General features: G+C 46.6%; 1 protein-coding gene across 2 annotated transcripts in view; it reads left to right on the top strand.

Moving 5' to 3' along the window:
• The first annotated feature begins 3,347 nt into the window (after window positions 1–3,347).
• PRKCB (protein kinase C beta) overlaps window positions 3,348–25,124 on the top strand; it is a 293,928-nt gene continuing 272,151 nt past the window's right edge. The window contains exons 1-2 of one of the 2 annotated variants that reach the window (XM_069485934.1): window positions 3,348–3,711; window positions 4,701–4,732. In XM_069485934.1, coding sequence (XP_069342035.1) covers window positions 3,539–3,711; window positions 4,701–4,732 — 205 coding nt within the window. In that variant the 5' untranslated portion in view covers window positions 3,348–3,538. The remainder of the gene's footprint in view (window positions 3,712–4,700; window positions 4,733–25,124) is intronic. The other variant, XM_069485933.1, reaches the window with a different exon arrangement.

Genomic DNA, 25,124 nt, shown 5'->3' with positions numbered 1-25,124 from the left:
GGAGAAGGCAACGCGAAGACAGAGAAAGATGGGAGTGATGCTGCCACAAGCCAAGGAAGCCAAGGAATGCTGACGGCCACCAGCAGCTGGAAGAGGCAAGGAAGATTCTCCTCTGAAGCCTCAGGAGGGAGTGTGGCCCTGCTGATACTTGATGAACTATGAGAGAATACATTTATGTTATTTTTAGACACCGAGTTTTGTGATAATTTCTTATGGCAGCCATAGGTCTGGCCTGAAGAGACCTTGGACTCCATTCCCAGCCAGAGCAGTCTGCCTCATCTTGCCTCTGAAGTCTTTCAAGTGGCCAGCAGTCATCCCTTTACGGGCAGAGTGGCCCAGGTGGGGCTCTAGTGACCTGGAGGGCCCATGCCCAGTCTACAGGAAGCTGCTGCCCCGTAGCTCCACAAGGCATCATGCCATGGTGGCCTCATCTCTTGCTTCATCTACTCAGTTGACCTCTTCACTGCTCTTCCTGCTTCCACTCTTTCCCCTCTACCATTTATTTTCTGCATAATAGCTAGGGTAATCCTTTAAAAAACCACAAATCATATCAGGCCACTCCTCTGCTTCCCACCCTCCAGTGGCTTCCGTGCACTGGAGTGAAATCCAAGCTCCTTACCACATTTACAGGGCCCTGCAGGGCCCTGCCACCTTCCCGACCTCATCTCATAAGTGCTGTCTTCTCTCTGTCCACTCTAGCCACAGAGGCCTTCTCGCAATTTCTACAACATGCCAAACATGATCCTTCCCTAGGTTCTTTGTCTTTGCTGTTTTCTCTGTCTGGAACATTCTACCCCAGGTAGTCCCTGTGGCTCACCCCCTCGCCTTATTCAGGCATTTGCTCAGATGTCTCCCATCACAAAAATTTTCCCTAGTTACTGTCACTCTTTGGTCTTTATGATACTTTATTTTACACCATGAATCTCTACACCACCCAATAGAGATTTGTGAGTTGATTAGATTTTTTTGTCTGTCCCTCCCCACCATCCCCATTAAGCTATAAACCCCATGAGGGCAGGGGCTTTTGTCTGGTTTATATAGCAGTGTCTTGAACAGCAGTTATAGTAGGTGCTCGATAAACATTTGTTGATTGACTAAACAAACGAATGAATGAATACAGAAAGCAGGCTCCATTTAGCCACATCTTTTCTCCTAGAGAAGTCAGAATCTGGATACTTAGGTAAAATTCTGTGATATATAAACTAAAAAAAAAAAATTCACTGGGCTGGCTAACAAACAGTATCCCAAGGTCACCAGTTTGAGACCCCTGACCTACAGGGATCTGGGCCCACTGGGAACCGCATTTCCCATCCTCAGTTGGTGCAGCCTCCTCAGGAACCGAGTGTCTCTTCTTGATCCACCGGCCCTCGCATCTCCAGGCCGAGGCGCCATGAAGTACTGTTTGTTGTTCCAGACCAAAGTCATTCAGGGCACTTCATTCAAAAGGCAGGATGTGGGCTGTGAGCTTCCAGCTCGTCAGTTCAAAGGAAACCTACTTCAGCAGCAACGTTTCCAGGGATGTTTCCCAAGCCTCCCTGGGAGGTGGTGGGGCCTCTTAAAGGACTAATAATAGACAGGCGCATCCAGGTTCCCAAACATGCCAACCTTAAAAGTGAATGCTATTTTTTCCTTATTACCTTTGAATTACTATGTAGGAGAGGGACATTCTCTTATTGCAGCCCTTGCTCTCTACATGCTACCTAATAATGACTTACCACTCAGCAGCTTCCAGGTAACATTGTCATAGTGGGACTTGAGCTCATTCAACTCCATCCTGCCCTCCTTCATCCCCCACTACTCAGGTTGATCCCTTTGTCACCAGTATGCTTTGTAGTTAGGGCAGCCCAACCACCACTCAGCAATGGCATGACTGTGGGTGTATATCTTAATCACTCTGAGCCTTACCAGCCTATCCATAAAGAAAGTTACCCAATCTACCTAGGGTTGTTGGGGGGAGGGGGTGCTAAATAAGACAATGCAAGTACCTGATACCCACGAAGCAATGATGTTTATTGAACACCTACTGGGCATGGGTGGGGGTAAGTGGTGCTGTCCTTTAAGTCTTCATTCATCCACCTGTTCATCCACTCACTCACTCACTCATTCAATCAATATTTATTGGGCTCTTAGGAGGTGTCAGGCGCTGAGCTCGGTGCAGGGTGACACTATGGTGAGCTGCCCCTACTCTCACAGAGCCTAGATCCAGCTACCGAGCTCATAGGCTAATGTAGCTCTGGGTTCCCAGAGTCTGGGACATGGTGGGGTTGGGGGTGTTTAGGTGCAGTGCGTGGACAGGGCACTAAATACCACCGAATTACACATCTAGACAATTACTACCTTGTTAGTTACCTTCAGATTCCATTAAGGAGAGAGTCCCGGTTGGATATTGACATGTCTTTCACATTTCTCTAACATTTGTTAATTTCCTCTCTGAACAAAAAAAAAGAAGGCCTCAGTCACAGATGCTTTGGGCAGATGACAGCACCTGGAGAGATTTTAATACTATAAATACCTCTTGCTATTCAAACTCAGTAGATCAAACCAGATAGACTTTTTTTTTTTAGATGGTGCACAAATATGACCAGAATTTGTGAAGATGAGTGAGAATGAATGAAATTTGGAGAAATATTGATCTATTTAAATTTCTTCTCCCTTCTTCCCCTTATTAGCTCCATTTTACAGTTGGGGAAACTGAGTCTCTTTGCTGAGAGGATAGACAGGAGATAAGGAGTTCTCTTCTAAATGTGCAGGCAAGCAAAGCCAAGAATCTTCATTGTGGTGGAATTAGACATATATAAAATAAAGATCGCTCCTCCCCTACCTCTGCAGAACGTGTGTGTGTGTGCGTGAGTATGTGTGTGTAAGTGTGTGGAACCACAAGTCATTCCGAATGAGTGACAGCGGGAGCCCATCCCTCCAGCAGACGCGTGCAGAATGACCAATGGGGCGGATGGGGGGTGGATGGGTACTGGTCCCTCTGCAGGGGCCAGGGTGGAATCCGCGGCGTCCACCCCTTCCACCTCTATCCCCAACCACCCCCGTGGGTCCTTCCACTCTCGGTACTCCCGAGGGGCACCCAACGTGCTCATCTCCTTAATGCAACCCGGGGCCGAGGACAGGGTGGGGGGCGAGGTTCAGATCTGACGAACGCAGGCTGCGGTCCCGGCGCCGCAGCGCTGCGGCTGGGAGCACTTATCCGGGAGGCTGGCAGCCGCCGGGGTGCCAGTATGTAAAGCAGCTGGCGGCGCTGGGCGGGGCCTGGGCGCGATGCAAATGAGGAGGGCGGTGTCTACTCGCGGCTCCTCCTCCCTCCCCCGCAGCTGGGGCCAGCGGTGCCAAGCGCAGCTGGACGAGCGGCCGCAGCTGGGCGAGTGACAGCCCCAGCTCCGCGCGCCGCGGCCGCCAGAGCCGGCGCAGGGGAAGCGCCCGCGGCCCCGGGCGGCAGCAGCGGCCGCCTCCTCCGCGCCTGCCGGGCCTGCAGCCCGCGGTCCCGCGCCCCGGGGCCGGCACCTCTCGGCTCCGGCTCCCCGCGCGCAAGATGGCTGACCCGGCTGCGGGGCCGCCGCCGAGCGAGGGTGAGGAGAGCACCGTGCGCTTCGCCCGCAAAGGCGCCCTCCGGCAGAAGAACGTGCACGAGGTGAAGAACCACAAATTCACCGCCCGCTTCTTCAAGCAGCCCACCTTCTGCAGCCACTGCACCGACTTCATCTGGTGAGCGCGCGCCGGCGCACGGCACCTGCCCGGGGCCCCCGAGGGCACCGCCGCGCGCGGGGACCCGCTCTCCGTGCCCCTGAGGGGAAGAAGCCCCGCGGGGACCCCGCGCGTCCCTGGGATCCCGGATCCGAACTCTCCCGCCCCAGACTCCCTAATGGACAGTCCTGTGGGTCCCATGTCCCCTGGTCCCAGACGGCCGGCCGCGAGGCGCCTCCTGCCCTCTCTTACTCCCAGTCGCCTCCAGAGCGCCCAGGGGCAGCGTCGCGGGCGCCTTTGCTCCACCTGGCTCAGAGTGCCGGTGTCCGTCCCTCCCCGGGAAGGCAGCGCCTCGGGTGCCCTCTCGCCCGGGCTTCCCTATCTCTCCGCCTCTCTCCGGGTGCGAGGGGCCCTCCACCCCACCCTTCCTTTCCCGGGGGCAGCGCCCTGGTGTCCTCTCTCTATCTCCCTGCGGGCATGGGGCATCCTTTCCTCCTTCTCTGTGTCTCCTGTTATCTCTCATTGCGCCTCCCTGAGGGCCTGGGTCCCCCTTTCCACTCACCGGTCCTCCCCCTTCGCACTGCTGCGGGCCCCTTTCTGCCCCTTCTCCCTCCAGGCGTGGGGCATCCTTTCTCCCTTCCTATTCCCCCGGGGGACACCACCGCCCCCTCTGGATGCGTCTCTATCGCTTCTTTTTCCCCCCAGCATACTCGGGCCACCTCTATGGGCAGATCTCCCGCCTGCCTTCCACCCCCACCCCGACGGAAACGCTGCTCCCATCCCGCCATCTGGTGGTCGCAGCCTCCTTCCTTCTGTTGGGGTCAGGGGAGATGCGGGTTACCGGCGAGCTCCCACAAACGCCCCCAAAGGCGGAAGACTCTTGGGCACCCGCCTGTGGCTGGGAGGTTGCACCTGGGGTAGAGGGCTGGGGGAAGGGGTGAGTCTGTGGGGGAACTAGCTGGTGGCTGGGCCCCTCAGGCTGCCTGACATGCCTCCTTCTGCTTTTGCAGGGGCTTCGGGAAGCAGGGATTCCAGTGTCAAGGTAGGAGGCTCTGGGGCTTTAGGGATGCCGTTTGTGGGAAGAGAGGGGGGAAAAGACTTTATAGAAGTGACTGAGTGAGGCAGAGAGTGAAGGAATCACATCTGTCAGAGTGACCTCCCGGGCTCGGAATTCTTCACCAACAAAAGGTCCTTTTAAGGTGTGTGCTTGCGCGTAAGGGGCAGTGAGGCTCCATCCAGGAAAGGCCCATGGAGCTGGGAAGTGCATCCACCCTGTCTCCCTTCCCAGCCTGGGAAGAGTCAAAACGGGTCTCCTGAATCTATCCTGGCATGGACAGTCCTGCTTAAGTGGGTGCGTCTCCAGGGGCAGTTTCTGGGAGGACCCTTTCTCCCTAATCCCTGCCCTGTCCCCTGCTCATTGTTCTTCCTGGGTTCACAGAGTGAGGTTCTGCCTTTTTCCCTGCCTGACAGAGGTCTCCGCAGGTGGCTGCCTCCTCTGCAGATGGTGCATACCCTAGAAAGGCAACTGCGGTTGTCCCCTGGGCCTCCTCTCTCTCTGAAAGAAGTGGTTCCAGATGGGGTGCCTCTCAGATCCTGGTTTAAATGGCTGTTTCTATCTTCTGGGTAGATACAGGAAGGACTCCAAGTGACTGGTTACCTGAGTCCTTGCATCCGGTTTGCAATCCTTGACTCTATCCAGGGATGCCAAACCTGTGTAAGGTGGCCTCAGCAGTCTTTGGGGCTAGTGTCTAAAAGACAGATTGAAAATTGGCTCTCTGGGACCCTATTACGTGTAGACTTGTCTAGCCCTTAGGATGTCTTAAACATTTTGTGAATTTCATGTCAACATTTTAGACCTGGGCGATTTCACACACACATGTTAATTTCCAACTCCAACTTTGTTGAGAAATGGTCCTGCTCTCACGTTAGAACAATGGTTTGGAGCTGAGAGCAGCTGTTTTCATAGACAGGGCAGGTGTTCACCATTTTATCTCAGTTGATCCCAACCAGGTCTGCTTCACCTGTTTCTGGCCTCTGTCTGCATTTGACTTTGCCAATTCTGATCTGGAAAGTTTGTTTGTGTGTGGTTTTGTTTTGTTTTGTTTTGTTTTTCACTTTTAGGCCTGGCAAAGTTGAGTTTGGTGAGAAATGGCACATTTCTGGGGTGTGGTGTCTTAGGGGCACATTGACCACTCTGGTGAGCTGGGTTTAAATCAGAAGAAAGCATTTGAGTGTAGAAGAGTCTGAGATATGATTTAGCACTGACTGACAGTTTGTTGCTGCACCTCCTCCCTCCAGGGAAAAGTAAAGTGATCCCCAGTGAGCGTGGGTGGTGTTGTCAGTGGTGCAGTGTGCACTCTTGCTCACAGCATGGGACTGCACTCCTCTGGGACACACGTGCTCTTCCCTGGGATCTGAGCCAGGGTGGGGTCAGCCAGGGAGCCTTGCAGACCGGCCCACCCTCTCTTACGAAGATTTGGAACCTCTGCACCACACCAGAGAACTCTCCAAATCCCTTTAGGTAGCAAGAACTTAGGCCTTGGTGCAACCAGTTTGAATTGTTTTCTAGAACTTTGACCCTCAAACAAAACACTGCTGGTGTCTTGGTGGCAGAACGTGTAATTTCTTCTTTGAGGTTGCCTTTCACTTCCATGAATTGGTTTCTGTCTTTGTTTCTTGCTGAGGTCAGGGGTGATTTTTAAATATTTTTACCACAGGTCTCCTAGCCACCTGTTCTGCTGTGGCTACTGGGTGGGAAGGTCACTTTGGAATGTGCGGGGCTTGACACACCTGAAGCAGGAGATTCTTTAATTCAGAGCCTGGACAATGATAGGAATTTTCCAGTGTCGTGAGAAAAAGGCAGAATTCGTTTCTAATGAAATGTGGCCACTTTGGAGATAGGAGTGTCTATTATATTTTAATCATCTTTCTTCTTCTCTTCCCCCTCTCCCCAGAGGCAGTGTAGACTAATGGGCATGTGCACAGGCTACAAGGCAACGCCCTGTGAATTTGAATCCTGGCTTTGAGACTTCCTAGGCATAAACAGGGCCAATCACAGTACCTACTTTAGGGTTGCTGAGCAGCTCCAAGTCGTGGCATTATCCAAGATGCTTGGACCACAGCTTGGCACAGAGTTAGCCCTCTGAAAATATCAGTTCTTATAATTGTCCCCAAACTATCCCAATGGTGGGGCAGCTAGTGCTAGAGAAGACTGGCTCTGCAGGGTTGCTTTGCTATGGAACTGGCTGCCAGGAAAGAGTCCAAATCCAGCTGTGAACATCTGGTCACCTTGTGTCACTGCTTTCTTCAACAGTGGGTTCCATTTGGGCAGGAGTGGGGAGGAGCGAGAGAGGGAGTGGGGTAGACTGGCAGTCTTTGAAATTGAGATGCTTAGAATGGGGATATCTGGGAAGGAGGGAAGTTTATTCCTGGTACTCAGCATTGCCTGGGGCTAATTCTGGAACCAGAAAGGAGTTCCTTATTATCTGAGTATTTTTGGTACCAGATATTTCCTCTGAAAGTGAATCTGCTTACAATGGAATCCACAGTTTATACAAAATATTAATACGTAAGATTTTATTCTCTTCCCTAAGTCAGCAACCCAGAGCCCAGGGCCTTAGGTTCCTTTCAGCTTTCTGCTCTACCCTCCCTAGGCAGTGACAGTTATCTTTTGGTCCAAGAAGGAGGTTAGACTCTCCAGTCATCACATTCTTCTTTCAGCCAGCAGGAAGGAGGAAAGGGGTAAAAAAAAAAAAAAAAAAAAGGCAAGCGTCCTCAGTGTCACTTACGGAAATTGCTCAAGATACTTCAGCCTGTATCCCATTAGCTAGGACTTAATCACATACCCACATCTAGTTGCAAGGGAACATGTGGCAAATGTGTTGATTTCAGGTAGCCACTATTTAGGGGGTGCTTCCATTTCAAAAGTAGAAGCAGAGAGAGGGTATAGTCTCTGCCGCTCTTGGTTAGGAGGTGTGGAGGATGATCGTAAGTTGAAGAAACCACTGAGAGCTGCCTCCTCGCTCCACCATGCTGTCCTGGAAGTTGGGGTTGCTGGTACGTGTTGGGAGAGGATGGATGGAAATTCTATAAACCATGGGAAGTTATGGATTTATATGTGCTCAGGAGAGCTTAAGAATAAATTTCTTGCTTTTGTACTGCCAGGGACAGAACTCCAGGTTGATGGCCACATAATTTCTCCCCTTTTGTTTCCATTCTCTCTATTTTTTACAAAACCAGTATCTGTGAGGTAGTTTAAGAATGCCCCCGATGGCAGGGAACTGGGGCCTGAAGCTCCCTATTGCGAAACTGCCTAAATTCTGGGTTAGAAGTGGGACTCTTTAGACAAGCAAGGCAGGTATCTCTTTATGGTATTCTTCAGGGAGCTTAGAACCTGCATTTGCGCTTTAATTGTCATTAAGATGAGCCATTGGGTAGAGTTAGACTCTAATCTTCAGAAATCTTTGCAGTTTGGCAGAGATTTAAAAAATTTTTTTTTTTTTTAATTTAAAAGGATGTCACCTAGTAGAAATAGAAAGGCAGTAAAATACAGAGATTCAGAATTCATAGCATGGGGCTGGAGTCAGATAGAGCTGGGTGTGAATCTCTGATCTGCCACTGTGTGACCTTGGACAAGTCATCCCTTGTAGTAACCTTGGTCTCCTCATCTGTGAAATGGGAATACTAGTACCTATCTCATAGGATTATGCCGAAGAGTCATGAGGTGGTGCAAAAAAGATATCTACAGTAAGTATCAATGACTCTAAATGAGACCATCATTATTACTTGATTAGCTGTAGGAAACTGTGTCAAAGTGGGACAGAGTGAATTCTGGAACTCATTAAATGACTATGCCTCTCTCGTGTACTTAGGTGGGTTTTCTTCTTAGCTATGTTTCCTCAGAGGCTTTGGGTAATACTAGTGAGAGCACAGTTCAGTGTCTGGGCCCAGAGAGCTGGGTTTGGTTAGCATTGCCTTTCCTTGTGAGAAAAATCTGAACTTGCCCTGGACTCTCTAGAAAAACCCCAGTGCACTAATTTTCTGACTATGAAAAGCTAGAATTGATGATCATAATGACTAAATTGGCTCTTCCCTTTCCAGTGTAGGTTCAAAAACATGTTTTTTAAAACCTTCTAATTGATATTATTCTTAAAAAACTCCAAAGCATTGCATGAATTCAGTCATTGTTGTTTTTGTTAATATCAACCTTCTAGAATATAGGTTTATTTTTGTGTGTAGTTAACACATATACTTTAAAATAGTATGTGCTTTTTTTTTTTTTTTTTTTTTTTTCAGTAAAAATGGATCAGAGGTTAATTTTATTTTTGGCATGGTTTTCCCTACAAACCTATGATATGATACCATACATTCCAAGTTGAACTTTCTCAGTAAAATTATAAAGAGGGCCATTTAAAAAAAAAAAATCACCAAGTCAGGCTGCAAGTTATTAGAGGTTGCTTCTATTGTTTCACTTCCCTTTCTTCCCAGAAGCAGATGTCAGAGGCCTGTGAGCCAAACTCCACTCACCTTTTGGCTTATTCTGAATGTGTCCTGTGGGTTTCTACGTGGATAAAAGGCAGAGGCTTTCTGATTTCATGTTTGATGATTTGGCTTTTTCCTTTTTCCCACCTGAAGTGGGATTTCAGGCTCAATGTCCCAATCAAAATAAGAATCTTTGAGTAGGTTAAGGCTGGGTCTGAAAAAGGAGGGATGATTTGGTGGAGAGGCAATAGCAAATTCATTTTTCCCTGTAGAGCACTCAAGGGAAGCCTAAAGCTTTGTCACTGGGCAACAGAATGCCTTTCTAAGTAAATATGGAAAATATGACCTTTGAAAATCTAGTTGATATGATATACAAGTTCCTAGAAACTAATTTTTAAAAATATATTATTTCCAAGTACTAGTGATACTCCAGGTACTGCCCAGAACCAAATACAATATGTTTATAGTCTATCTAGGTCAATAAATAAAAAGGTATAAGAGACGGTGATTGGTCAAAAGGGAAACTGAAGGTCTGAAAATAATTTATATACATTCTTGCTGTTGGAGTCTCTTTTGTCTCTCTGTCTCTGCCTATCATTCTGCCTCTTTCTCTCTGTCTTATTCTCTCTCTTTTTCGTACACATGCACATGTGTAATTTAAAATCCATGGTCTGGTCTTTTGACTCTGCAGTCCAGTTAATTCCTGGGTGGGTAGGGAGATCTGCTGAAATATTCATCACCTCTGGCTGATGTCTTCAAAGGTTTGGTCCCTTATTGTTTTTGGCAATTCATCTAATATCATGAATTATTTGACTTCATTCATCCAATCTCCCCATTGAAATTGCGTGATATTCCATAGACAGAATGTTGGCCTTTTTATAGAGAACACATGTACAGTGTTTATATATGGCATTTGGAGTGTGATGACTGCTTGAAAATCCGGTGGGAAATTCGTCTGTTCATCACATCCATCCTTCTATTTATCCTTCCGTCCCTCCATCCATCATTCCATTTATCCATCCATCCATTCATGCATCCATCCACCCACTCATCCATCCATCCATCCATCCATCCATCCATATTTCCATCCATCCTTCTAAAAGGTATTCCCTGATCAAGTTCTATGAGACAGGAACTCTCTTAGATGTTGGGAATACAGTGGTGAATGAGATTGAGAAGATCCCTATTGTCATGGAGCTTGCAGTGTAGTGGGGAGAGATCAGACACTCTGCAGATCACTGCACTAATATTTAGTTGCATTTTTGTTAAGTACTTTGAAGGAAAGGTACTTGGTACTGTGAGGACATATAATGGAAGCCTAACCCCATGGGGGTGCAGTCAGTGAAATCTTAGGTCTGGGAATTTTTTTTAAAAAGCCCAACTTCTCATTCCCATTCCCTGAGGTAATTGAAGGTCTGAGCTGCCAAGGAGCCAGAGCTAAAAATCTGTGTTGTAAAACTGCTCACATCCCGGATAAAGATACGCAAGAGACATCTTCCTGACATGCTGTGGAAAAACCATACATCATTGTGCCATGGCTGCGAGTGAGATGAGTCTTTGGTAGAGCTGGACTGCTACCTTAAGATGGCTTCTCTCTCAGTTTGACAGACAGAGAACTTTGTCTCCTCTTAGTTAATAACTGCGATAATGAGCTGACTTCCTTTTTGTTCAGGGGTTGCAGTTTGAGGTGGCTATTCTAAAGCTGAAAAAGTCAGACAATTTCAGAGGTGGAGGAACAAGCCTGAGCCAATAGATTGAAAATAAATAAAAAGAGAGAGAAAAGCGTTTCAGTGAGAGGAATTTGGTGCTGAAAGCCAGTGGGGATTACTCTCAGTGCCTCCCAAATACCTTCCTCACCCTGAGTCCCCCTCTGATATACTACAACTGTTCAATGCTGTGGCTTAGGCAGCATTTTCTCTTGTTTGGAAGATCACTTTTAAGTAGTTTCACAGTAAACAGCATTAAATCACATATGGAGAAAGATCCTTTGTCAATGCTCTTTCCTGTCTTTAATTTCATTAAGGAGAAAGGCTCAGTTTGGTGCTAATATGGCTTTAACACCTCTCTAACACAAATCTGGGCGCTTAGTAAATATTCATTGAGTATTTTTTATTATAAAGGAACTGTAGAGAATTATGAGAACATAAAGATATGTTAGTTTCTACCTGTAAGCCAATTTTTTTTTTCTCTTTTACCTAATGTTGAGCCTAGTCCTATTCCACCTCTGGGCTTGATATTGTACCAGCTATTCCTCCTTGTGAAAAGGGAAGGAAAAGTCACTGTCTTTTCTGGAAATGTTTGGTGTTAGAAGGGAGCTCAGTGTTCCAAAGGATTGAAAAGCACAGGAAAGGTCTGGTAGAGACATTAGGAGGTAGGCACCCAGGTAATTAAAAAAAATTTTTTTATAGAGATGGGATCTTGCTATGTTGCCCAGGCTGGTCTTGAGCTCCTGGCCTCAAGTGATCCTCCCACCTCAGCTTCCCAAAGCACCTGGATTATAGGCATGAGCCATTGGGCTCAGCCTATTGTTACCTTTTAATTGTCCTTTGTCCTGCTTGCTTGTGGGTCCTGGGTATCTTGTTTCCCCTCAGCCCACAAGCAGAAAGTTGCCCTACTGAGTCAGAAGGGGATCTCAAACCCAGACCAGAAGGGCTCTGATCCTCTCCTGTTGAGTCTTGGCATTTGCTAAGTAGATGGAAATTAACTGGGTCAACATATGCAGCATCATTAGTTCAACCGTAACCATGTTCCTGGGGGAAATTCTAGTACTCTTTTTTTCTTTCACCTTGCTAATGGCCAGAGACCAGACTTTGGGCTTCTAGAGAGGCTGTATAAAATTGGGCTTGAGAGTTTAGGCTTAAAAATCAAACAGACCTGATTTTAAATCCTGGTTCTGTCTCCCCCTGGCTCTGTGACATTGGAGCAGGTAAAACATGATCCTACCTTTATCTACTCATCCATCTTATCCATCCATCCATCCACCCAGCCATTCTTCCATCCTTCCATTCACCCTTCCATCTAGCTAGCTATCCATTCATTCAATAAATATTTACTGAGTGCCTGCCATGTGTCAGGCACTGTTCTAGGCAATGGAACTAGAGCAATGAACAAAGCAAAGTCTCTGACTTCATGGCATTTATGTTCTAGTAGAAGGAGAACAGCAGTAAATAAACAACATAGAACAAATATGTTGTGTCATGTCAGGTTGCAATATGGGGCTTGAAGAGAAATAAGACACTGTCGTTGCCCTTGAAGGTTCTCCTGGTCTTTTGAAGGGAGAATAGCACATGGCCAATTAGTTCTGGGACATAATGAAAAGTGCTACACCAAGGGTGTAGAAACGCTTTGGATGACATCCCTACTCCTCCTGGAAGGGGTGGAGAAGATTCCACAGAGGAGGTGACATTTACAAAGAGTCTTACAGCGGGAGTAGGAGTTCCCAGATTGACAAGGGGTGGGGGCTGGGGAGGGCGTTTCAGGCAGAGGAGAGCCCTAGTTGAGACATGGTGGAGAGAGAATGGGGCACATGCAGGGAACAGGAAGAAGAGAGTGTGAGGGAGGAGCTGGTGGGAGATGAACGTCACATCGGAGGGCTTGGCCCTTGTGAAGGCAATGTAGCGACTAGGAAGTGGTTGTTGTCATTGCTTTAAAGCGGGATGTGTGGGGGTGAGTGAATTGGCCAAATGTTTGAAAAAGAGGAGCATGAAATGCCTTTTGAAACAGTAATTGCCATGATTCAAATCGTGAAATTCCAGGCTTGCAGAGTTGGAGGTCAGGCAGGAGACACTGAAACGGCCATTTAGAAGCACTGGGGGTGCATTACCGGAGCACCTGGGGCTGTAGCTGTTTCTTACATCCTAAAGAGACATTTGGAATTTCGTGTCAGTCATATTGTTGATCGTTCTATTTTGGGGGGTGGTTACTAGGTTATTTTTACGGTTCTAACAATAGGGATATCTCCCTACTGCATCCTTAGGCGTGGTGGAGGGCCCTAGAAACGATTTTTCCCCTGAAAGGAATCCTCCCACTCCCTCTCCCTCTCTACTGCTGTCATTTACCCAGTGGCACGTGTTTACGGAGCACATGCTGCACACGGTGGTGAGGAGTTTGTGCTTTGGAGACAGAAAGGCTTCGGTTTAAATCTTGGCTTCTTGCTGTGGGACCTTGAGCAAGTTATTTAACCTCTTTGAAGCTTTGTTTGTTCATAGCTAAAAGGAAATAATAGTACCCAGTTTATAGGACACATGTATCGTGTTTCCTTAGCACCCTGCCTGACGTACAGTAAGCACTGGATACTCGGCAGCTATTTCTGTTCTTCCTAGGACTGGGTGCAGTCCTTGTCCTTACCGAGTTTATGATCTTGTTGGGGAGGCAAGATGAATGCCCCTGAATCAAGGAGACGGTGCAGGAATGGATGTGCTTACAGGCTGCGGTCAATAGCCTTAGCTGCAGCTTACAATGGATCTGAGAGAGAAATACTTAGCCGGCGAGAGGTGATTTGAACGTGAATGAGTGCAGTGCTTTCTGAGAAACTCGCTCCTGGCTTGCGATGCTTTAATTTGTGGGAAACCTCAGAAGGTTGAATTGAAATCTGTGATCACCCCATCTGCTGACCTCATTGTGAAAATGTATTGGTAGCATTTCAACTTTCAACAGATTTGTGACCATGTTACCTTTTAAATTTGGGTTCCCTTCACCCTTTGGGTGGAGTCTTTATGTGCTCTTTTGGGTTGAAGAAGCTGGCAGGTCATGTGGGTGAAGGTGGAGGGTGAAGTCCATAGAACTGTTGCTTGTTTCTTTGTGATAGTGGGGTTGGTGATTTTTATGGGATAGCCCCATATTGAAGGTTTTCCTTTCCTCCCTCCTAAATAAAGGTGGGGACCATTCTTTAGAGTTTAGGCAATGCTGCAAATGAGGATTTTGATAGTAATTTGGATTTCTTTTGTGGATAGTTTTTAAAATAGTTATCTGGATAAATTTTGTGGCAAAATTTATGACTGTGGGTATCAATAATTCTATCTGGGCCAAACAGTACACTTAAAGGAAGCAGGATTAGCATACAGAGTGGAGAGAAATCTCTTTTTATTTCAATTGGAGAGTCATCTTTTGGTGGTTGGCTTTCTTTTTAAATAATTTATTATTAATATTATTTTTGATTGACAAATCATAATTGTATAAATTTATGGTATGGCATACAGTGTGATGTGCTGATATATGTATACAATGTGGCATGATTAAATCAATCTAATTAACATTCATCACCTTGTTTACCTATCATTTTTTATGGTGAGACATTTGAAATTTGCTCTCTTAGTTCTTTTGAAATATATGATACATTGTTATTGACTGTATTACCCTGCTGTGCAGTAGATCTCAAAACCTATTCCGCCTGTCTATCTGAAACTTTGTGTCCTTTGATCAACAACTCTCCATTCCCTGCCCCCACCCCTGGAAACCATTATTCTACTTTCTACTTATATGAGTTCAACTTTATTAGATTCCACATGTGAGTGAGATCATGCTGTATTTGTCTTTCTGTGCCTGGCTTATTTTACTTAGCATAATGTTCTCCAGATTCATTTATGCTGTCAAAAATCACAGGATTTCCCTCTTTTAAAGGCTGAATCGTATTCCATTTGTGTATATACCACATTTTATTTATCCATTTATCCATAGGTGGACATTTAGGTTGTTTCCATATCTTGGCTATTATGAATAATGCTGCAATCAATATGGGAATGTAGTTATCCCTTTGTCATATTGATTTCAGTTCTTTTATTTTTTGTTTGTTTATTTTTTTAAGAGACAAGGCCTCACTCTGTGGCCCAGGCTGAAATGCAGTGGCACAATCATAGTTCACTGCAGCCTCAAACTCCTGGGCTCAAGTGATCCTGCTATCTCAACCTCCGAAGTAGCTAGGACGACAGGCAAATGCTGCCATGCCCAGCTAATTTTTCTTATTTTTTGTAGAGATGGGGTCTCGCTATGTTGCCCAAGCTGGTCTAGAACTCCTGGTGGTTTGATAATATTTTTTTTGAGGCTTTTTGCATCTATGTTCATCAAGATATTGGCCTATAATTTTCTTTTGTTGTAGTGTTTTCATCTGGCTTTGGTATCAGGTTAATGCTAGCCTCATAAAATGAGTTTGGAAGTGTTCCTTCTGCTTTGATTTTTGGGAAAAGTATGAGAAGAATTGGCACTCAGATCAAGAAACAGAACATTGCCAGCACCCCCAGAAGCCTCTCTCAATCTCTCAATTATTCTTGGAATCCCCCAAGAATAATTATTAAATTATCTTAATTTTTATTACCTATGATTACTTTCACATGTCCCAGAACATCAAGCAAATGGAATCATATGGAATGTACTCTTTCATGTCTATAAAACTCCATTCACTTATGCCCACTTTTCTGTTAGGTATATTACACTTTTTTTTTTTTTTTTTTTTGAGACAGAGTCTCACTCTGTTGCCCAGGCTAGAGTGAGTGCCGTGGCGTCAGCCTAGCTCACAGCAACCTCAAACTCCTGAGCTCAAGGGATCCTCCTGTCTCAGCCTCCCGAGTAGCTGGGACTACAGGCATGCACCACCATGCCCGGCTAATTTTTTCTATATATATTTTTAGCTGTCCATATAATTTCTTTCTATTTTTAGTAGAGATGGGGTCTCGCTCTTGCTCAGGCTGGTCTCGAACTCCTGAGCTCAAACGATCCGCCCACCTCGGCCTCCCAGAGTGCTAGGATTACAGGCGTGAGCCACCACGCCCGGCCTGTATATTACACTTTAATAAAAAATTTAAAAGGCACAGAGTTTTATGTTACTGAGGCTGAATCTGAGAAATGTTCATTGGTGCCTTTTTAGTTTTGCATGCAGAAGTGAAATCCGTATGGGAGACAGGCACCTTCTGGGATCACCCAGTGAGGAATGGTGCCATTTGCCTTCTCGGGGGGATCATCTGCTTCCCGTTTCAATGTTGCCCATCGGTTGCAAACTGTACAACAAGGAAGCCAGGGCATTCTGACAATTTTCCCACCCAATAATTGAACTGTGTTAATACCAGGAAAACTTGAGCTCACCAACTATTTTTAGGGCTTCAATGTTGAAAATTCTGTATTAGTTAAGGTATTAGTAAGAATCTGTTAAAGGTGCTGTAACAGATAAGCCTTGAAGCCTCCGTGGCTTGGTGGACAAGGATTTATTTCTCACTCTCATCACTAACGGGTGCAGAGGATCCTGGTCAGGACATCTTCCACACAGTCACGCAGGGCCCCAGGGTCCTCTCCACTGGGCCAGTGGAATGGGAGAGGGGACATTTCAAACCACTTCAGGTTGAAAGGAACGTGTGTCACTCCTGCTCATGTTCTGTTGGCTGGAACTCAGACACAGGGCCAGCGAACTGCAGGGGGTCCTGGGACGTGTTGACTAGCTCTGTGTCCAGGAGAAACCCTGCTCCATGCCCAAAGCCATGGCTTCATTTTACTTCCTTTGGGGTGGTGTATTCAGCTTTATCTCTCACTTGACTAATAAAACTAAGATGTGAAACTGTAGACCTCTTTATCTTATCAGACATACTAGGGGGAGAGCAAGGTCTGTTTGTGTTACTAAGAGTGAAATAAAGAAGCACTCTTCTTGTTTTTAGCTCTTAGAACAATCTGGTTCTTGTCAGAACGTCCAGTTTATCCATCAGTCAGAATTCTTGCCTCTTCTGGCTGCCAGTGGACATTGTAAGTGCTTCCATCTGAGTCGGGGGTAGGATCACCCAGTTAGTTCTCTTCATTTGCTCACTGGTCATCTCTCCTATAGAAGAATCCTTTGGTGGTTCAACTTCCAGAAATTTGACTGGACACCTAACAAATCGATTACCTATTGTTGTGTAACAAATAATCTCAAAACTTAGTGGTGGAAGATAACCACCATTTTATTTTGTTCTGGTTTTTGTGGGTCAGTGATTCGGGCTGGGCTCGGCTGGGTCATCTGTCTGGCCTGGGTGGGGATTGGCTGTTCTCGGCTGGGTTCACTCACCCACCTGGGAAAACTGGGGCCTTTTTCCAGCTGGTCTCTCATCTTCCAGTGGGCTAGCCTGAGGTTGGTCACATGACGTGCGTTCTCTGGGCATTAGCAGAGGCTGCAGGGCTTCTTGAAGCCTACTCTCAGAACTTGCATAGTGTCGCCTCTGCTATGTTCTTTAGTGAAAGCAAATCACAAGCCCACCCCAGAAATAAAGAAGGAAATAGAAAAGAGACTCCTCCTCTTGATGGGAGAAGCTGCAAATAATTTGTGACATTTTTGGAACCTACTGCACTGATTTCAATATGGCCCTTGTGATTGCTCAGCTCTCTAAAACACGCTCTGGTATAATATGCATCTGTTGAAATGAACTTGAATCTTTGGCAAGCCCTAAGTGAGTGCTCAGTGCTTATACCTGATGATAACAGTACCTACCTCACAGGGAAGTGGTAGGGCCAAATGAGATGCTGTATGTAAAGGATACAGCCCAGGACTTAGTGCACAGGAAACACTGAAACCTGCCATCATTACCACTAAATACTACCACCATTACTACTGAGTACTATCACCATTACTACTGAGTGCTACTACCATTACTACTGAGTACTATCCTGAATACTACCACCATTACTACTGAGTACTATCACCATTACTACTGAGTGCTACTACCATTACTACTGAGTACTATACTGAATACTACCACCATTACTACTGAATACTGCCGCTGTTACTATTGAATAATACCACCAAATACTACCATTACTACCACTCGACGCTGCACTAAAAGCCTGAGATTCAGAGAAAAACACAAAGCCCCTGCAACTTGAGAAGAGAGAGATCAGAGCAAGAGACAGATGTGCGAGTGAGTTCGTGTAACGTCGATTCTGGAGCTCTGCCTTCCTGTCATACAATCCTAAACCCCAACCCATGTTTGGATCCTAACTATTCATAACTTTGGGAAAATTTCTCTTTGGGAAAATATCTAAGCAGGGCACGGGGCTGGTGCCCGCTTCCTCGATGGGCAGGCCATCCTGCGGCTGAGCTGCCGGGTGGTGGCTCTGCTGTTTGGCTGCAGCAGTGCGGCACTGGCTGTGCATGGAAACCTGGAGGGGGCTGGCATAGTGCTCAGGTACATCATGGCTGGCTGCCCCTTGTTTCTGGGTAATCTCTGGGATGTGACTGACCGTGACATTGACCGCTACACAGAGGCTCTGTTGCAGGGCTGGCTTGGAGCAGGCCCAGGGGCACCCCTTCTCTACTATGTCAGCCAGGCCCGCCAGGCTCCCTGACTCAAGTATCTAATTGGGGCTGCACCTGTAGCCTATGGCTTGCCTGTCTCTCTGCGGTAACCTTTTAGAACTGTCTTATTGCTCATAGAAGCCATGTGACTGTTCTACCTCCAAAGTTATATTTAATTCTTAGGATACATATTTTAAAATGATTTTCCCCAGTGTTTTAAATGAAACATTTCCTTTTGACTTAATCTTAATATGATAAAGATACATCACTTAAAAAAAAAATCATCCCAAACTCGGACAGGGATACTCCTCGGACAGGCAGAACTCCAGAATCGACGAGGATGGTGATGATGAAGGCAGCAAATATCTGAGTGATCACAGAGCTGCGATGGAGTGTGGATGAGGTCTATGACAGGTCAGGAGCTTGGGTTCAGACCTCAGCTCCTGCTCTGATCCCATGTGAGGTCTTGTGTACCTTTCTCTTTAATTTTCAGTTTTCTTATCTGTGAAACAAAAATAAGGGCACCACGTGCCCCCCAGGATGCCATGTGGATTAAATGAGATGGGACATGCAAAGAACATGTGATTGCTCCTTAAATGTTAGTTCTGAAAAAATATATAAATTCTCAAAAGTGCCCTTGTAAATATGTCCTAATGGCATATTTACTTAGTTCTCCTCTTGCAACTCTGGCTACCACTGTTGGCGCATTGTCTTAAAAGATGAAGATTTGCACGCAGGTGGTTTATTGGGGGAGTGGCTCTTGGGAACAACACCTGTAAGGGGAGAAGTTGAACCGTGGTGCAATAGTTGTAATAGAGGCCAAAGCCGATCCCATGGCTGGAGTGGGGTGGCTCCTCAGGATTGGGAAAATGTAGACCTGAATCAAGAGGGCATCGACCGTGCCTGCTCTTGGGAAGGTAGCATTACCTTGGGTAAGGTAGCTCCCTTCTGCCAGGGAGGACCCCCAGCAGGACACAGCTGTGAGCCATTGGTTTTCAACACTCTCAGCAGCTGGGGGAATGAGTGCCTTGGCCTTGTAGATGGGGGAGGAGGGCCTGGGGGTTTACTATGTGCTTCTAGGTCTCTTTTAGAGGTTCCTTTCACACTATACCTCCTTGACCATTGGTAAACCTGTAGAGCTTCATCATTGGTCCTTTCACAGAACTGAATTAGTTACTACCCAGATTCATAGATTGTATTTTCCCAGAACTGGAATGCCATTCACAGAGAATCCTGATGTGACTAGGGACATGGGAATGGCTTGCCCAAGGTCATCCAGCTACCAGAGAAGAGAACTGGGATTCATCTCCAAGCAATGGGACTTCATACCTTACCCTTCCTTCCCTTATGCCATGCTCTCCTGAGTCACAGGAGATTCCGCCCTCTGTTCTAAGCCTGGATTACATAACTTCAATGACTTACTGCCCTTAACCCTTACACAAGATTGCAGCTCCACTCTGGGAAGAGTTTTTAAAAAATTTCTCTACATGCATTTTTAAAACTGCGGATCATCACATATTAGAGGGCCATGAAATCGATTTAGTAGGTCATGAGCACCATGAAAAAATAGAGTAGAGAATATCAGAATGCATCATCCTTAGGAAGGGTATTGTTTCAGAAGACTTTTATTTCTTATATATTAATACATACTTAGGCATATGTATCAAAGTGTAAAATGTGTTTCTTGTGGTGGGTGATTGCCAACATAGTTTAAATCATTGTGAAAAATATAGAAAAGAGGCACTGGAGGCTCATGACATTGGCCCATGGACTGTTGAGGTTTTATTTATTTTTAGGGATGATATAAATGCATTGTTTTGGATTCTTTATAATTAGAAGTTTTATTCTTACCCATCACAATATCCCAAGATGATTTTGATTATCATCTTTGAGCTTTAACGTATTACAGATGAAAGTTATTTTTTCCAAATAGAATTTTAAGTATGATATAAGAGGTTTCTCTAAAAAAAAAAAAATGGAATTATTGGTTTTGGTGGAACTGCCTGGCCTGGCCTGTCACTTGGGTGAAGTGTCAGAGTGCTGCGTCGAGTGCTGGCAGAGAGCTGTCCCTCTCCTGCAGAGAGAAGGAGCTGCTTATCCTGGGGGATAATGTGGGTTGAGAAAGAAGTGTTTTATGAGCAGGCTCCGCACAGAGGGAGGAGGAGGTGTTTAGGGGCTGCACAGAGCTGCCGGAAGATGTGGGAACAGTGTGCCGGCACGGAGGTGGGCTGGGTCCCCAGGCTGGGGCTCTGCTGAGGACGGCCCCTAGCTGGGACCTCCAAGGGCTGGGATTCAGTGTGTGTTTATGCTGCTCTCTGGTGTCCCTGGTAGGAGGGGGCACACGTGACAGCTGGCCTCATTGTATTTCCCTTCTGACCTTCTCTGATTAGGGGCCCAAGGGCCCCAGGGGGGCCAGGGAACTCCAGATGGGACAAAAAACCACGTCCAAGAGAAAAATGACACCAGGGCTAGGCCAGTCCCTGCTTGAGAGAGAGCGAGAGCGAGAGCGAGTTTCTGCATCCCTAGAAGGGCTTCTGTCATTTGGGCAGATGGGCCAATGGAATTTTTCATTTCCAAACAATCTTCGACTAAGATTTCCAATGCTGCTGACTTGAGCTGATGTTTACTGAGTACTCACTCTGTGCCTGGCAGTGTTCTAAATACTTTACAAATATTAACTTATTTAATCCTCACAATGGCCCTATGCGGTTGCTACTATTATCTTTCCCTTTTTATGCTGAGAAAACATAGGAACAGAGAATTGAGAAATTTTCCCAAAGTTATGAATAGTTAGGATCCAAACATGGGTTGGGATTTAGGATGGTATGACAGGAAGGCAGAGCTCCAGAATCGATGAGGATGGTGATGATGAAGGCAGCTGATATCTGAGTGCTTGCAATGAGCTGGGCGCGTCACACGCTTTATCCCTTTGAGCGTTCATCTTCCATTAAGATTTGCTGTTATTGGCCGGGCGCGGTGGCTCACGCCTGTAATCCTAGCACTCTGGGAGGCCGAGGTGGGCGGATCGTTTGAGCTCAGGAGTTCGAGACCAGCCTGAGCAAGAGCGAGACCCCACCTCTACTAAAAAAAAAAAAAAAAAAAAATAGAAAGAAATTATATGGACAGATAAAAATATATATAGAAAAAATTAGCCGGGCATGGTGGTGCATGCCTGTAGTCCCAGCTACTCGGGAGGCTGAGGCAGGAGGATCGCTTGAGCCCAGGAGTTTGAGGTTGCTGTGAGCTAGGCTGACGCCACGGCACTCACTCTAGCCTGGGCAACAGAGTGAGACACTGTCTCAAAAAAAAAAAAAAAAAAAAAAAAAGATTTGCTGTTATTATCCCCATTCATAGATAAGGAAACAGGCTTAGAGAAGATAAAGAATTGCCTGAAAGACTGCAGTGCCTAGATTGAATTCAGGTCTGTGGGGATCCCGGCCACGAAGGTGAAGGGCTCAGGGGGCTCAGGGGTTGGGGGGCAGCTGGTGGGGAAGCCCCAGAAACTCAAGGCAGATCGGCAGCCAGGCAGGCGCTGGCAAACAGGGTGGCGGTGTGGCCCATCTCTCAGGGCCAGGAGACTGTGCTGGCCACGGCAGTGCACGAAACTGGCAAAATTTGACAGGAAGTGAAAATTCTCTAGTGGGAGACATGTTACCATTAAAAAAAATTTTTTTTTCCAGTGAGAGAATTTGCACATCTCTAGGTTTTTTTTCTTTTTTTAGCCACAGTCCCGAATAAGGAATTCGGAAAGTGGCTTCTAGGTTGAGGTCTTTCAATGGTTACATGACCACAGTCAGCTGATTTCTTCATGTCTAAGTTGCCTGGCTGGGAGGACAGGCTGAGAACTGTGAAATTCATTGAGTCACTTGGAAGGAAGAGGGTGACATACAGCAGGCACTTCTACGGAATGATACTTCCCTGGCGAGCTCTTCTAATGTATCGAGGCACTAAGTTGAACCCTACCCATGCATGATCCCATTGAATGGCCACAGCACCCCAGGAGGTAAGTCTCATGGTGAACTCCAGGAAGTGACTAAGACTCAGAGACATTAAGTCACTTGCCCCAGGTCTCAAAAGCTAAGAAGTATTTGAAGAGGGTGATTCTGAAGTTGACAGGTTCAGTGGCTCTGCCAGTAGCCCTGGTCAGCCTTTGGCCAGGGCACAGGAGGCAGCACACCAGGGTGTGGGGTCTGATACGGAAAGTGTGAGATCCCAGCGTTATCTCTTCCAAAGCCCCTCGGAAGACAGTGATGTGAAAGGATAGCATGACATGGTCTGGCCAGCATCTTCAGCCACCCTCTGATGGGTGGGGGGAGACATAGGCAAATAAGGCTCCTTTCTGCCCTCCAGCAGCCCCCCGACTTGTAGGAAAGACCCATAAACCAAACACTTAGACACAAGGTGATGTGGGCGGGGATGGTGGAGGGAAGTGCTGGGACCGGCCCACTTTCCAGGGGCCTGGGAAGCCGCACAGAGGAGCCTGCATTCGCAGGTGGGTTTTGAGGCAGAGGAGGCAGTGAAAGCATGAGGAAGGATGTCAGTGAGGTGGGGCGGGGGCGGGAAGAGAGAACAGCTTTGGAGGAAGTGAGGAGTGAAGGACAAATGGGTGGGAAATAAATGAAGTTTAGAGGCCAGTTGAGAAATCTTGTCTCTATTTTCTTTTTTTTTTTTTGAGACACAGTCTCACTCTGTTGCCCGGGCTAGAGTGCCATGGCGTCAGCCTAGCTCACAGCAACCTCAAACTCCTGGGCTCAAGCGATCCTCCTGCCTCAGGCTCCTGAGTAGCTGGAACTACAGGCATGTGCCACCATGCCCGGCTCATTTTTTCTATATATATTTTTAGTTGTCCATATAATTTCTTCCTGTTTTTAGTAGAGACGGGGTCTCGCTCTTGCTCAGGCTGGTCTTGAACTCCTGAGCTCAAACGATCTGCCTGCCTCGGCCTCCCAGAGTGCTAGGATTACAGGCGTGAGCCATCGTGCCCGGCCTTGTCTCTATTTTCTTTGCAAAGTAGGGAAAAAAAGAGAGAGAGAGAGAGAGAAATGAGATCTGCATTCAAATCCTGTGACCCCAGTATCCTCAGCTTCCTCATTTTAAAAAGGGGCAAGTGACAGCAACAGGACCTCACCCCACAGAGTCCTCAGGATCAAACGTGGCAGTTTTTGTGTTTGCCTGGCCCATAGTGCAAAAGCAACGCAGTGTGAACATTGTCAGTTATTGCAATCGTGCTGGCTTGGGTACTTGATGAATAGGGGTGTCACAGATAGCAGCAGAAAATATTAGAAGAACAGGAAACTTGAGGGAGAAGATCATGAATTATGCATTGGATGTGTTGAGTTTGAGGTATCTGTGGTATGTCCAGGTATAGATGCCTAAAGGCAATTGGGCATAATGAGAAGTCAAAGATGGAGGTAAAGATTTGGGAGTTAATCATACAGGGTGTACTTTCTTTCTTCTTCTTTTTTTTTTTTTTAGCAAGGCCCATCGCTTCAGAAATAGGGATGTCTTTAAAAAAAAAGTTACTGGTGGTACTCAACGAGTTTAATAATGTAATACGTTAAGCAACGTGGAATTACATCTAGCTGGCGATTGCCTGACCCCACCAGAAACAGGCCCCCTTTCTGTCTAACACACGGGAAAGCTGATGCCGGAGGGATTAAGTCACTTCCCCACCGTCACAGAGCAAGTCAGCCGCAGAGCCGGCTCCCAAATTCAGGCTGTTGCACCCGATGTCCCAACTCCCTCCAGGGTATCCGGCTGTGGATCGAGTCTTGGAATAGGCTGGCAGTTTGGGCTCAGTTTCACGTTTGGCATGGAAAGTGTCCGCCCTTGTGACATCACTGTGGCAGCCACAGAGCTGAGCTGGGCAGTTTTAGGGCAGCCTCGAGTCAGTTTTGTCCCTTTCCAATCAGGGTCCCTCGACCAGCTCGTTTATTAAAGGCTGAAATGAACAGGCCACGTTCCAGGCAGAGTTTGGGATAGAAACTATCAGTCAGCACCAATGGAGTGTCTGATTATTATTTATTTGACAATCTTTTTACTAAAGTAAAAGTCAGTAGTAAGTTGTGGTTAAAAGAGAGGAAGTTCAGAGTTCAGTAATTTTTTTTTTCTCTCTGCTTTTTTTTTTTTTTTTTTAAATAAAAGAGGAAGTTACTGCTCTTATTTTTGTACCAGCCTGTCACTGATGGGTATGGAGTGAAATCTTAGCTAAGCTGAGGTCAGACTTCAAACTTAGTAATAAGGATCTCCCTTGTTCTTTTGAGGGACGCTGGCATGAAGGTTCTGACTTTCAGTCAAGGCGCAGAGCCACAGAAAAGAATCCTGGGAAAATCTTACAATTTTATTCACTTTGGGAACAGAAATGGTCCCCTCCAAAGTAGAGTCATTTTGAGTTCTCTTTCCTAACCACCATCTCTGCTCAGTGAGCTATCTCACCCTTAGGTACCATGTTTCAGGGTTCTTGCTTGTATTGCTGGACGCGCCCCTTACTTCAAGAGTCAAAGAATATTTATTGAGCACCTACTGTATGCCAGATACTGGGGATGCAGCAGTAAGACAGTTCTTGCTAGGTGGGGCGCGGTGGCTCACGCCTGTAATCCTAGCACCCTAGGAGGCTGAGGTGGGAAGGATCGCTTGAGGCCAGGAGGTCGAGACCAGCCTGAGTCAGAGCGAGATCGTGTCTCTACAAAAAATAGAAAAATTGGCTGGG

Source organism: Eulemur rufifrons, chromosome 14, assembly GCF_041146395.1.
Source record: "Eulemur rufifrons isolate Redbay chromosome 14, OSU_ERuf_1, whole genome shotgun sequence".
NCBI lineage: Eukaryota > Metazoa > Chordata > Mammalia > Primates > Lemuridae > Eulemur > Eulemur rufifrons.
Note: the sequence above shows the minus strand (reverse complement) of the source record. Positions and strands in the feature narration are given on the sequence as shown.